Source organism: Erinaceus europaeus, chromosome 7 (genome assembly GCF_950295315.1).
Source record: "Erinaceus europaeus chromosome 7, mEriEur2.1, whole genome shotgun sequence".
Lineage (NCBI taxonomy): Eukaryota > Metazoa > Chordata > Mammalia > Eulipotyphla > Erinaceidae > Erinaceus > Erinaceus europaeus.
Window position 1 is genome coordinate 29,883,949 of NC_080168.1, and position 15,494 is coordinate 29,899,442.

Genomic DNA, 15,494 nt, shown 5'->3' on the forward strand with positions numbered 1-15,494 from the left:
GGGAGGAAATCCCTAGGTCAGATCAAGGACTACATATCTTATTAGATGACTTGGGAAAATTCTGATAATTGCAAAATGACTTTACTGCTTGGGAAAGCTGGAGGTTCACCTCATTCTTATTGTGCACCATTAGTGAATTATTTAGAAGATTATGATACTTCAAGCTCTGGCGAACCTCTAAAATGACTGAGTTTTCCTTTTTTATTTTTATTCTTTTATTAATTTGTTTAAAATATAGTTGCAGGGAAAGCACACATTACCTTCAACTAAGAATCAGAATTATTAGTTAAAAGTAAAAGGGGGCAGGCAGTGGTACAACCACTAAAGCTCACTAATTACAATGTGTGAGGATCTAGGTTTGAAGGGCCTGTCCCCACCTGCAGGAGGGAAGGAAGCTTCACAAGACCTGAAGCAGGCATCAGCTAGCGTTCTCTCTCTCTCTCTCTCTCTCTCTCTCTCTCTCTCTCCCTCGCTCTCTCTCCCCTCCCTATTTCTGTATCATAATAATACAACAAAATATATTTAATTAATTCTTTCTAATATATAAGGAGAAAACTATCAACAACTAAAAATAATGATTTGTTTACTTATTTATTTTTATGACTGGAGTTCAGTGCAGGCACAATGATTCCATTGTTCTAAATGGCCATTTTTCCCCTTTTTTTTTTCCCCCCTCTTTTCAGATAAAGACAGAAAACTAGTGAGAATGGATGAAGGAGAGAGAAAGTGAGACATATGCAGCTCCCAGTGCTCCTGAAGCTTCACCCCACCTCCACCCCCACTCCCACCACCTGCAGGGGGGGTCTGGGGACCGGAGTCTGTGTTGTCATACACAGAGCATGTGCTTTACTGGGTGTGTCGCTCCTGGTGCTGGGAATCAATCTTACAAACCAAACAATTAACTCATTTTAGTTATAAAAGGCTTAGTTATTTCACCAGCTATTCAAAAATTTCTGAAAGGGAGGAATTAATTGGCATAACTATGAACAAAATTCAGAAAAGTTTTCAAATTCAAGATACAGTAAACTACAAGAGGGAAGTATAAATAGGTCTTATTATCAAGTGTGAATATAGAGAAGGAAATAGGGAGTCAAACAGATCATTGAAGGAGATAACAAATGAGAGATTTCTAACAGTCACCAATCAAAACATGATTAAAATGGGCTTAAAGTAAAGTACTAGGAAGTTGGGTGGTAGCACAGTGGGTTAAGCATAGGTGGCACAAAACACAAGGACTGGCATAAGGATCCTGGTTGAGCCCCCAGCTCCCCACCTGCAGGGGAGTCGCTTCACAGGTGGTGAAGCAGGTCTGCAGGTGTCTTATCTTTCTCTCCCCTTCTCTGTCTTCCCCTCCTCTCTCCATTTCTCTCTGTCCTATCTAACAATGATGACATCAATAACAACAATAATAACTACAACAAAAATAAAAAAATAATAAGGGAAAGTAAATAAATAAATATAAAAAAATTAAAAAGTAAAGTAATATGGGAGCCAGACAGTGGCATGCCCAGTTAAGTGCACTTACCACCATGCACAAGTACCCCATTTCTAGCCCCCACACCCCATATACACGGAAGACATTTCAGGAACAGTGAAGCAGGCCTGCAGTTGTCTTTCTCTCTCCCTCTGTATCTCTCCCTCTTCTCTCAGTCCTATCCAATAAAGACAGAAAAATAAATAAATAAAAGGAAAAAAAAGACAGCTGCTGGAAGCAGTGGATTCATGGAGTCAGCACTGAGCCCCAGCAATGATATTGTGTGTGTGGGGGGGGGGTGAATTAGTTTATTTGACTGAGGTCCCAAGTTAGAATGGACTCCAAAATTCACTTAATGCACTCACAGACTGGGTGGCAGCGCACCTGGTTTAGCTCAAGGACATGGGTTCAAGCCCCCAGTCCTCACGTGCAAGGAGAAAGCTTTGCAAGCGGTAAAGCAGTGTTGCAAGTATCTCTCTGTTTCTCTGTCTCTCTGTTACACCCTTCTCTCTCAATTTCTGGCTGTCTCTATCCAATAAATAAATGAAGACAATTAAATAATAAACTCCACTCCCTCAGAGGCCATGTTCTGACATCTCCACTCTCACTCCTGTGAGAACTGCTACCTCATCCTAAAAGTAAGATGGCAAGAGTTGTTCTAAGGAAGTGATACAATTATAAGGAAAGTCTCCCAGAAGAGGGAAAAAAGACTTTTTGAGGCGTGGGATGATAGTATAATAGTCCTACAGAAGATTTTCATGCTTGAGACTCTCAAGTCCCAGGTGCAGTCCCCAGCACCACCATTAAGCCAGGACTGAGCAGTGTCTGGGAAACAAAAGCAAGCAGGCAAACAAACAAACAAACAAAAAGATGTTTCTCAAAAGACCTAAGTATAAAGATCTTTGGCCTTCTTCAGCACAATCTGGGTCACCTAACCATTGTCAGACGGCATCAGAACAGAACCTGGTCACTGATAAAGAATATCCAGTGTCCGGCAGCAGGGCACTGAGTTAAGTGCACATAGTATGAAGCGCAAGGACCAGTGCAAGCATATTGGTTCCAGCCTGGCTCCCCACTTGCAGGGAGTTGGGGGGGATTTCACAAGCGGTGAAGCAGGCCTGCAGGTGTTGGTCTTTCTCTCTCCCTCTTTATCTTCCTCTCTCAATTTCTCTCTGTCCTATTGAATAAAATGAAAAAAAAAATGGCCTCAGGAGCAGTGGATTCATAGTGTTTGCACTGGGTCCCAGACTCACCCCTGAAAGTAGGGGATCGGGGTGGGGCGGTAGCTCAGCAGGTTAAGCACACTTGGCGCAAAACACAAGGACTGGCACAAGAATCCCGGTTCGAGGCCCGGCTCCCCACCTGCACTTCACAGGTGGTGAAGCAGGTCTGCAGGTGTCTGTCTTTCTCTCCCCCTCTCTGTCTTCCCCATCTTTCTCCATTTCTCTCTGTCCTATCCAACAATGAACAACATCAACAATAACAATGACGACATCAACAATAATAATGATAACCACAACAAGGCTACAACAACAAGGGCAACAAAAGGGGGGGTGGCCTCCAGGAGCAGTGGATTCATGGTGCAGGCACTGAGCCCCAGAAATAACCCTGGAAGCAAAAAAAAAAAAAAAGAAAGATCATAAGATCATAAGATGAAGATCATAAGATGAAGCAAACCATATGAGCTTCCTGTTGAAGAGACAGAGATACCTTAAGATAACTGAAATTCCAAGGATAATTTAAAGGAATGCTGAGTAGACAACCAAGACCATATTACAATTGACTATATAGGTCAGCCTTATATTTCCAGGATTGTAATGCATGCCACATACCTCAAAGTTGGCTTGTGGAGGGTCTAATTTAACTTGAACCCTAAAAAACAAATTCCTGGCAAACATTTGCTCAACTTGCCCCTCCCTCTATTCTAAGACAGAATAGGAATTCAAGCTTTACAAAACAGCCTGTGCTTCACAGAAGGGTTAGATATTAGTGACACTGGGCTAAAATATACTTCCTTAAAACTGTATTGGGACAACAGAGAATGTTATGTTTCTGTTATCATCAAATATTTGAGGGCAGTTAACAGATACCTCTTGAGCTTTCTCTTATCAAACACATGCCCAAGTTTATTAATCTCAGCAATGTGATGTATTTCTGTTTTAAAATAAATAACCTGAGAGCTTTGGAAAAATATTTACTTAAGAGGCTAACTATTAGAACACCACGTTCCTTTAGTCAGCTGCAAACCGATACACAGTGATTCCACCAACGTAAGCAGTCTCAAAGTAAAAGTCTCAAAAGAAAACCCTCAGATTCTGATGGTAAAAAAACCGAGAAGAGCAGGACACAGAGGGGGTTGAAACCACAGAGGGGATTTAGCTGGGCAGTGGAAGAGGAATATTGGCATATTGGTGGTAGACACTGCATGGTAATCCACATAAAGAGGTGTGGACCTGAACTCCTAAAACATACACAATCTTCCAAACCAATGACACAACAAAAACACTAGCATCTAGTAAAACCAAGTTCTAACCTGCTTATCAATTAAGAAATATTATATTTTTCTTTACATTTAGATATAACTTCATATTTCAGACAGTTTGGCTACAAGAACTATCTCAAGGCATGATGATTTTACAGTCTCTCTGGAATGTTTATAGGTAAGTAGTGGGTAAATGTGTGTGTCTTGCTTGTAACATATTTGGGATTGAGATTAATAAAGATGTTACATGTGAGTAAGCTTCTGTGGTATGTTACTCCTCTGATTAAAGTCTACACAAGAGGCTTTCTTTTTTATTGCTAAGGAAATGTCACTAGATCCTTCAAAATTGATTCATAACATCAAAAGAAGGGAAGCTAAAAGGAGAACTTAGAAAGTTAAAGCAGTAAATATGAAGTTCCGTAATCCTGCCAAAAGTCTCAGTGCAGCTTCTATGTTCATGTTGGGGAAGCACATTTTATTTTTATACAGAAAAAATATGCACGTAGAGCACTTTTTAAAACTACACTTTTCAAGCCCAAGTTTATGAAAATCAAATATTTGTCGTTAGCAAAAACTGATCTATAAATATGAGGCATTTAAAAATGCAAATAGGATTTGGAATGAGTACCTCAGTAGAAGTGTTATAAACATTAGTTTGGTTCCAAGAACAGCTCTAAATAAGTCCATTTAACTTACAGTGTTTGTAGTTAATAACATAAAGTGAGTCTGAGCTCCTAGAAATATGTGGTCCTCTGAAATGCCATTTTGTATTTTTTTTATGTATTTGTATACAAAATAATTGTGGCATGACTTTTCCAACAACCTAATAGAAGAATCAAGATTATAAAAAAAATTGAGTCTAATTTATAGTTATTTCTATAAATAGTTATTAGCTTTTGATGAAAATATCAAGGAAGTAAATAGCTGCTTCTTGAAGCTTTAGGAGTCACTTCTCAGTACAGTCACACAAAGCTTCACCACTACAATAAACTCTGTGAAATTCATCATTAGGCATTTTCAATATATATGAACATCACAGAGTATAATTACACAAACCTAGACTGTACAACCTCAGCTATTTGCTATAGGATGTTGGGACCATGGTCATATAATCATTACTGAAAGAAACACTACTAAGTAACACCATTTGTATACTGTGTAGTATTTTTGTTGTTGAACTATTCTTTTTTTTTCCTCTTAAATCATGGGATCTTGTGTGTTTCATGCTTTTCTTATGCCCTGAGATCTCTCTTACCCTATAGGGACATTCCTCCACTTCAGAGAGGCACCCAGGTCCTTTCTATTTTAAGAAACTACTTGTAACTGCTACAAAGCTGATCTAGGTAACAAACACACATACACAAATGGCATCAGGTTTCCAGAATCCTGAGCTACTATCCTTATACTGACATTTATGCCTTCCTCACTCATCTTTTTTTGTAGAAAAAACCTCTGATATTCTTTCTTCTCACCCATTAAATTCTCAAGGATACATTTAATCTTCCTCATTCATACCACTGCTGTCTTTACTATGTATATATATTTAATATACTGGGGCCTCATGCACACAGTTTCACCACTCCAAGCTGACTTTTTTCATTAGGGTAGGCAGATAGAAAGGCAGACTGAGAACTAGACAGACTGAGACACATGGCAGCACTACAAACCCCTCCCACTGCCACCAAAGCATCTCCCACCTGGTGCCAGAACTAGAATGTGGGCCACACCTGTGGCAAGGCTGGTATTTCACCAAGTAAGGTGTTTTTTTTTTTTTTGTTTGTTTTTTGTTTTTGTTTTTTGCCCCCAGGGTTATCACTGAGGCTCCATGCCTGCACTACAAATTCACTGCTCCTGGAGGCTATTTTTCTCCGTTTTGTTTTTTGTTATTATTGTTGGATAGAACAGAGAGAAATTGGGAAAGGAGGGGAAGAGAAGAAAGAAGGGGAGAGAAAGACACCTACAGACCTGCTTCACCACTTGTGAATACCCAGAGTACCACCGCCCAGCCCCCAGTGAACTATTTCTAAGGGTTCCGTTCTCTTCCTAGTTAAAAGACCCTCTTCTCTCTCTCACAAAAAAAAAAAAAAAAATTCACTGAATGGTAAAAGAAGGTCCTTTTTCACAAAACCAGTGACCTTCTTTCCAACCTTCTCTCACATTCTTCTGCCATTGCTTAGGGCTTTTACATCATAGCGAGATACTCCTAGACAACAAATAAAGACAAAGAGGTGATGTAACCCAAGGACACAATGACAGAAGAAGAAAGAAATGAACTTTGCCCAGAATTCATATTCTCAGCCACTCTGCTTGCCCTTATGACACAGAATAGTTGAGGGCAAGCTAAAGGATAGACTAAAGGAAACTGCTTATTAATTAAATAATGCCACCTAAGATTTTATGGATTTAAATTTTGAGACCACGAAAACTCAAACAGTGATAGAGAAGGTTAAAAGAAAGTATGAATTAAACTGATTAAAACTAAAATTACTGTTTTATGCATTTATTTATTTATTGCTTCCAGGGTTATCACTGTGGCTCAGTGCCGGCACTACAAATCCGCTGCTCCTACAGGGCTTTTTTCCCCCACTTTCATTGACTATGACAGACAGAAATTGAGAGAGGAGAGGGAAATAAAGAGGGAGAGACAGACAGACACCTGCAGACCTGCTTTACTGCTTGTGAAGCCACCCCCCCACTCCCGCAGGTGGGGAGCTGCGGCCTCGAACTGGGATCCTTACAAGGGTCCTTGCACTTTGAACTATGTGCACTTAATCTGGTGCACCACCGCCCAGTACCCCTAAAATTATTTTGTAAATAAGTTTAGACCACTAGCTGTTACTTTTATAAAAAGAAGAAAAAAGTTAAAAGAGGTCAAGCCTAGTAAAAAAAAAAAAAAAAAATCAAACATCGAACCGAAAAGGAGTCAGCTGAAAATAAACTCTCAGGGCCAGGCAGTGGACTCACAGTATAGAAAGCACATGTAACCAACACAAGGACCCACCTGCAAGTCCCTGGCTCTCACCTCCAGTGAGCCAGAGGAGCAGCAGAGCAGTACTGCAAGTATTTCTCCATCTCTGTTTCTCTCTTGTAGCTTCTCTATTTCTCTCTGTCACCCACTGTTAAAAAGAGGGAATTAAAAAAAATAATTGCCACTGGACCAGGTGGGGACATCCGTGGCTAACTGCTCACTTTACAGTGTTCAGGCCGCTGGTCTCCACCTGCAGGGGGAAAGCTTCATGAGTGGTGAAGCAGTACTGCAGGTGTTTCTCTGTCTCTTTCCCTCTCTGTCTTGCTCTTCCTTCTCACTTTCTGTCTCTATCTAATAAATAAATAAACAAACAAATAAATAAATAAATAAATGTCACACAAGCACTGAGCCCCAACAATAAGTTGGTAGCAAACACTAATAATATAAAGCATTTAAAAGGTGATTCCTCTTAAAACAGGGCTCTTGCTAACAAAAGGGTGCAAAACGTGAAATAAAGCCAAATAAAGCCATGCCTTTTTCTAATTAATCTTACAGTACAGTCCCTATGAATTTGTAATAAACTCATACATTTTTCAACTTCATAGTGAGAAAGTTAAATACTTCATTAACAACAATTAACTTTTAAGCCAGTCACTACAAAAGTGAGAAGTGTGTGTACAAACACACACACACACACACACACAGCACGCACGCAGACACACAGGGTTTTGGAAGATTTTATTTTAGTCTTTTTAAGATGACTCACAAAAACATAAGTAAATACCATCATGCCTGGTGACCATGAAATGACAAACAGTGGTTGAACTATAATACAGTGTGTGTGTGTGTGTGTGTGTGTGTGTGTGTGTGTGTGTGTGTGTGTATGTGTAAGCAAATTCCGGAGTTCCCTCCTATAAACAGGCTTCCAGTGCGTGTGTGTGTGTGTGTGTGTGTGTGTGTGTGTGTGTGTGTGTGTATGCGTAAGCAAATTACAGAGTTCCCTCCTATAACCAGGCTTCCAGGTAGCTGTGGGTTCCACTAGAGGGCAACAGAGCGTGCTCAGGAAGCAATTTGGACTTAAGAATGGAGTGTCTGGCTTTAGGTCAGCAGTTCACTCAGTGTGCCAACCAGTCTCCACTGAAAAACCACATTAGAGTCCTGAATGCTTTTTATATTACCACACACTATGCTCTGACAAAAGGATTCTTGTTTTGAAGTTATTGTTAGTCAGACTGGAATTTCCATTTCTCAAATAATAAATTAATCCCAGTGTTTTGCCACAGTAATAAAATATCTCCCAATAAAACTATTAAACAATTGTAGTTACTTTTGTACTAATTGACTAACAATCTTAACAGTGAAATGTAACTATAAAATATCTTCCTTGAAGTCTAGTACTGAAATGTAACTTCTTGGAAAACATTTTTTTTTATCCCATGTAACAGAGGGAGCTGCATAATGAGAGAGAAGCCAAAGCATCTTTCTAGTGCATTTGGCCTCACGGGTCAAACCAGGGATCTCAGACATGCAAGTCCTGTGGCCCTATAAGTTGAGTTATTTTCCCAGCTGCAATTTCAAAGCTTGTAGAAGTTAAATTAAAATATATTCAGAAAAAAAACACTAATACAACCATAATATTATGAATAGAACAGTCACCTCTATGCTAGGCTGGGCTTACAACCTTAAATAGTTTATCTATATAGTCTCTCTAAATCTACCTTTTAAAGTAAGAACATTGAAACTGTTTTAATGGAAAAAAAAAAACGATGCAAATACAGATGTGGAAACTATCCCACTGGCACATAACCCAACAAGGAAAGAAACGAATATGTAACTAACAGCTACCGCAGGTGCTGCAGATGACAAACCACCCTCAGTAAAGCTCAGGAGAGCCACGGGCATGGTTCCCATATGTATCTCTCTGATAGATCCAAGCTACACATTCTATCTGTGTACTTTACCACCTAACATAGACTCACTTTCATATATTTAATAAAACTCTGGCAGTAACCCAATTGACAGAGAAGAAATTACACATCCCCCCACTTCAGCATTGTTCCTCAACTAACTTTACAGCCAAGTTGAAAAATAATGACAAGTCACAAAGAAAACAATTATTTAAAACTAATTCAATTCTCAGAGGTTCTCATATTCAGCTTAAGAATATCAGTGGGTGAACATTAAGATTCACAGTAACATATTAAGCAGCAGTCATTTGATTCTTGAGTCCTCTACAAAATGCAATGATAACTGAATAAAGGGAACCTTAGACAGCTCTTGGGTGTTGCATTAAAATGATTTCCACATAATATGAGACAATGCATAAGTTCTGATATGTTTTACATTCAAGTTTCAAAGAACGAAGCCTCAGCCAATAAGCTGAGAATGAATATGTGACAGACACAGAAAGAAATGTAAAGGACCCATTTGAAATAGAAGATGCTTCCTTTTCCTATAAGATCTTAAAACTCCTAGTTAACATCAAACCAAGAATCTTCATTATTTCCAGTTTAAACTATGATAAGAGACAACATGTAGTGCTTTTGATGCTATAACAAATTACCATGTTTTAGTGGATTCCAACAACAAAAACACAGATTGACCATATAGGTTCTAAAGGTGAGAAATCCCCCATGAGCTCTTTAGATGTGAGCAGAGCTGTATTCTCCTGGAGAGTCTATGGCACACTCAACTCTCTTGCCTCTTTACAGCATCTAAATCTAGATGCATGATTTGACTGTATTTTCAAAGAGAACACTAATCTTTTGACTCTTTTATCACATCATATCTCTGCCACACTGACCTCCTGAAGTCCACTTTCATTGATAAGGAGTGTGTGTGTGTGTGTGTGTGTGTGTGTGTGTGTGTGTGTGTGTGTGCGTGCGCGCGCGCAGGACTAGGACCTCTGACATGTGATTTCATCATGCGTAAGTCAAAATCTCTGTTCGTTTTACTTGATAGAGAGAGAGACATAGGGCTGGGCAGTGTCACCATTGGTGGAGCACACATGTTACAATAGGCAAGAACTGGGTTTAAATCTCGGGTCCTCACATGCAGGGAGAAAGCTTCATGAGCAGTAAAGCAGTGCTGCAAGTGTCTCTCTGTTTCTTTTCCCCCTTGATTTCTGTCTCCATCTAATAATAAATATATATATATACATATATATATATATATATAGAGAGAGAGAGAGAGAGATAAAGAGAGAGAAGGAGAGAGAGGAGAGAGAGAGAGAGAGAGATGGAGATAGACTGCAGCACCGAAGCACCTTTTAATGGCCTGGAACCTCCATGTGATGCCAGGAATCAAGCCCAGGCCACATGCTCCACTGGGTAAGCTCTCTATTGCTTCCATATGAAGATCTATGAGATACCTTTAGCTTCACCTAAATAATCCAGGTTGATTTCTCCTGTATCAAGTTTCTTTTTATATATCTTATTTATTTCTCTATCGTATAGAGTGAGAGAAATTGAGAAGGTAGGGGAAAAGAGAGAAAGACCAAAAGACATCTGCAGCACTGCTTCACTGCTTGTGAAGCTTTCCCTCTGCAGGTGGGGAGTGGGGGATGTGGGCAAAAGTAAGGTCCTAGTCCATGGTAATATGAACATTTATCAGGTGCATCACCAGCTGGCCCCGTATCAAGTGTCATAATCACATCTGCTAAGACCAACTGACATACAGTATACTTATTTACAGCTTCCAGGCAGTATGATCTAGACATATTTACAGACCTTAATTCTCCTTGCTACAGACAATATATTAATTGGTATATCTCCTACAACCTATCTTAAAATTATTTATTGAAGAGATATTTTTCCCCCATAAAAATGCACAGGGTAGCTATACTCAAGTGCATTTTACAAAATCCAGATAGAATTAGACTATGCCTGGATTTAGGGATCTGGGTCCTAGGTAAAAGGATGCAAAACAAAGTCACTGAGTTAAAATACAAAAAACTCAAAAGAAGTACTTAAAGTTATATCTTTAGAAAACTAACAAATATATGTAAGCTCAATTCTCTAAATATGAGTATCATTTAATCTCCAGTTTTAGTCACTGCTGAAGTATTCTGCGTAACTTTTTTACATACTAAAAAATTATCTTACTGTACAGTAGTTTCCGATTCTTTTTTTCCCTCCAGGGTTATCACTGGGACTTGGTGACTGCACTACAAATCCACTGCTCCTGAAGGCTATTTTTCCCCTTTTGTTGCCCTTGTTGTTTATCGTTATTGTTATTGCTACAATTGTTGTTGGGGAGGACAGAGAGAAATGGAGAGAGGAGGGAAAGTCAGGGGAGGAGAGAAAGATAGAGACCTACAGACCTGCCTCACCACTTGTGAAGGGAGCCTCCTGCAGGTGAGGCTTGAATCCAGATCCTTACACTTCACACCATGTGTGCTTAACCCATTGCGCTACCGCCCAGTCTCCTAATTGGGTCTTTTCTTGTTTCACTCTATCCAACCAGACTATTACAGGTGCCTACCATTTCTTACCTGTAGTGAGTGGTTCTAGAAATTGATATGATGTATGTGGCTTTTATCCTAAGTACTAAGTGTATCCACCTATCTCTCTATGGACTTGCTTTCTAATTACATTTAAAAATAGAGGTAAAATTACACAGCCATACTGAAAATAGCTGAATTGTTTAAGTTTAAGTAGTATCTTTACTACTTTAAGTTCAGTAGTATCTTCAAGGATCCTGGATGAGTTCTATATAGTACAAAGAATCCACAAGCATCATTTAATCTAACTACTAATCTAAACTGAGAACAGTAAGGTAAAATGAAAATTGGCAGACACTTTACACAAAAGTTAATTGTATTATAAAGAAATCATAAACTGGAAAAAATAAGTATCCTCATTTCATTTATACTATTTTAAAAGGAAGCAGTGTGACTATATTTTTTTTGTAGAACCATCAAAAGGGCAAATTCATATCACATAATGCAGTAAAATGCCAACTCGAGGTTATGTAGAGGCACTGAAGTTCATTCAGGGAACAATTAAACCTGTACTCAGACTGCTAATCTTTTCTATGTTTTCCATCAACGATGTCACTTTCAAGCCTTCTTTGGTAAAAATGGTAAAGTTCCTTTAAAACAGGGATAACAGATAATGTCGTTGTTTTTCTGGTGACTAAGTGGATTCTGTTTTAAATGCCCACTGTCAAGATAGCTAAAAGGAATTCTCTAAAAGGAAGAACTCAGCAGGATGAAGGATTTCTCTGGATAAGGCTGCAATGAGATGATTTCTTTTGTTCCTTCTTAAGCTTAGCATTGGTTTTTTTGTCTTTTAATTTTAACATACTATACAATGAAATCTGAGATATGACAATCTTTAAAAATAAACCAAATGTCTAGAATATTTCAAAAGAAGTAGATTGCTACAGGGAAGCATCAGCAACTGAAACAGAAGGGGAAGTGCTTCTTTGAAATTACGAGGGTGGGGTGCCAGGCGGTAGCAACCTGGCTAAGTACACATATCATCATGCAGCTCCCCAACTATGGGGGGGGGCAGGACTAGTCATGAGCAGTGAAGCAGGTCTGCAGGTGTATCTTTTTCTGTTTCCCTCTATATCTCCTCTCCCTTCTCAATTTCTGTCAAATAAATCACGAGGGTAAATAATGCATGATTTGCACTGTGACACCAGAAAGTATGAATCAAAAATATATACAGCAGGAGTCAACCATAAAAAAGTAAAGCTTTCTTATTTCACTCATTAATTCAGTAACTGTTCTCTGAAAATCAAGTTTAGGTAAGACATTATACCAGTTATTATTAATACAAGGGCCACAAAGGAAATAAAAATCTCCTGGCCAATGTCCTCTAGGAACTTAAAATCTACTTAAGGAGATAAAATCCCTTATCAAGTTGCTGATAACAATGAAAAGCAAACTATATTTGAACTCCAAATGAAAAAAGAGAGAAAAAAACAAAGAAAGAAAGAAAAAAAGAAAGAAAGAAAGAAATGGAAGAAGGAAGGAAGGATAGAAGGAAGGAAGGAATGATGGAAGGGAGGGGAAATAAATGAACAGAATCTTTGCAAAGACTAATGCAAATTTAAATAATCCAAAAGGAAGATGCAGAAATGTAAAGTTTGCCTGGTCCAAAAAACCACTTCCTTTCTAATTTAGCTGCAACACATACACACACACACACACACACACACACACATACACACAGACACACACACCTCTGAGATTTCAGGGAATAATACAGAGGAAATGTATGCAAAAATAAATGAGTATGTACCAGTAGCACTAAGGATGCTAAGAAGAAACTCTGAAATAAGGTTCTCTCAGGCAGATTCGAGAGGACATATCAGCCATTGATAAGAGGGCTCAGAAGAATCTTATTAATAAACAATGTTCCTCAACAGCAATAGTTCAATATTCTGCAACTGAATACAACCACACCATTATCAGTTTAGCAACGGAAGAAAAGTCCCATTTAAACAAGGTAATTTCAGTGGAATTATTCCCACAGAAATGACAGGATCTGCTAAAGCATTTGTGTTTGTTGATTGTCCACTACTTTCTGTAAAATATTCACCATACTTAATATTCTACTCCCCACTGTATCCTCTACTTCGAAACACGTTCATATACCAAGCATTAAGTCGAGTATTTCATAAGGGCCAAGCATGTATTCAAGAGGCAGAAATTACCATGAGAACTCCAACAGCTTCAGAGTCTGACACTAATGTACTGAGACGTATTGGGAACTCATGGGAATGAAGTGTCTGCTAATTAGGCCACCATGAACAAATTCCCAAATCTAGACAAAGTTTTTCCAAACATCTGATGAAAAACTTTGAAATATCAGCTGTCCAGGTGAAGCATGAACAGATGGTATCTTTTAATAGTAATTGACACACAAGTGTGTTAAGGAATTCAATCTCTGGAAAGCATGCAAATCTACAGAGGAAAACAAAAAGGAACACTTAGAGTCAACTACCTTATCTTTGTCTTCAACTACATCTGCCAAGACGTCATCTGGATCCAGGATTCCTCCATCTGTGTATTCTAAGTGATGAATCTTCACCCAATAGCCAGGATCCTGGAGTGGAACAACCAACAAGTTTCATGAATCAAACTTACAAAAAAATTAAAATGTATTATAAGCTTAAAAAAATAATGTGATGGGAGTTGGGCAGTAGTGCAGCGGGTTAAGTGCAGGTAGCACAAAGCAATAACGGCTTAAGGATCCTGGTTCGAGCTCTCGGCTCCCCACCTGCAGAGGAGTCTCTTCACAAGCAGTGAAGCAGGTCTGCAGGTGTTTATCTTTCTCTCCCCCTCTCTGTCTTCCCCTCCTCTCTCCATTTCTCTCTGTCCTATCCAACAATGATGACATCAACAACAACAACAACAATAATAACTACAACAATAAAACAATAAGGGCAACAAGAGGGAATAAATAAATAAAATAAATATTAAAAAAAGAAAAGTTTTTAAAAAAGAAATAATGTGACTTATTAAAATATGCTCTGATAATAATAATATTGTTGTCATTATGGGAAGTCTTGCAAGCCAATTTTCAATGCCCCAGACTGTTTTCATTCAGATAGAGAGAAAGAGAAGCAGAAAGAGAGAGGGAGAGAGATACTACTGTAGGTGATATCACATGTGGTGTGCTGAGACTTCAAACTGGGCCATGGAAAGGCAGATGTCCTGCCCCGTAAGCAATGATCCAGCCCCAATAACACACAAGCTTTCAGTATTGCAAACAAGTGGTCACTTCTTACTGGAGTATTTAATGTTTTATCCTGTTGAATTGTTAAGATATAGGAGGACAATGTCTGTTTACAGATAAAAGCAACATTTTTCAAGATGCACTAGAGATTTCAAAAGTGGTTTGAAACACTTTATAGTTACACAAAAATTACTCAAGATTTCTAGGGCCCAGGAATTCCCACAGTGGGTAGGAGCATCTTGATGCCCTGGGCTTGATCCCAGCACCACGCAAGAGCCACAGAAAGCAAAGCAAACAAACAAAAAAACCAAGTAGAACTGCACTGGCATAGCGGAAGCAGTACTTGGAACTTCCTCTGTCCATGTGTATTTCACTTAGAAAATCAAGAATTCTGGACTGGGGAAATAACATAGAGTTTATGTCCTAGAACTACCTTAAGCCAGAGCTGAGCAATGCTCTAGAGTCAGTCAGAGTCTCTCTCTCTCTCTCTCTCTCTCTCTCTCTCTCTCTCTCCCTGGATGTGTACCTTACTTTCTTCTTCATCCTTATTTAAAATCAAGATATGTTTTATCAAGACTTCTCTTTGATACACATCATTTTTTTAAGTATTACCTTCTATTTAGTTTTAAAATCTAGTTATAGGGACACAGAGATAGCTTACCATGTTTTCAGCCCAAGACTACATAGCAAGTACCATGGCATTGAAGGAAGTGTCTATCTATATACCTATCTACATACACACGTGTGCACGTGCACACACACACACACACACACACGGAGAAGTGACCTGGAACAGTGAAATCCAGTTACAGAGAGTGCACTACAGTGCTCATTCTTTCAGCTCCCACTGTATGAGTCAGACATTCAGTAGGACATATG

At 38.9% G+C, this 15,494-nt stretch overlaps 1 protein-coding gene across 2 annotated transcripts in view; it reads right to left on the minus strand.

Annotated features, from left to right (window-relative positions):
- Positions 1-15,494, minus strand: part of PARD3B (par-3 family cell polarity regulator beta) — a 1,240,289-nt gene that overhangs the window by 1,050,718 nt on the left and 174,077 nt on the right. For both annotated transcript variants that reach the window (XM_060194068.1, XM_060194070.1), the window contains one exon: positions 13,881-13,982. In XM_060194068.1, the coding sequence (XP_060050051.1) occupies positions 13,881-13,982 (102 nt within the window). Of the gene's footprint in view, positions 1-13,880; positions 13,983-15,494 lie in introns of those variants that run through there.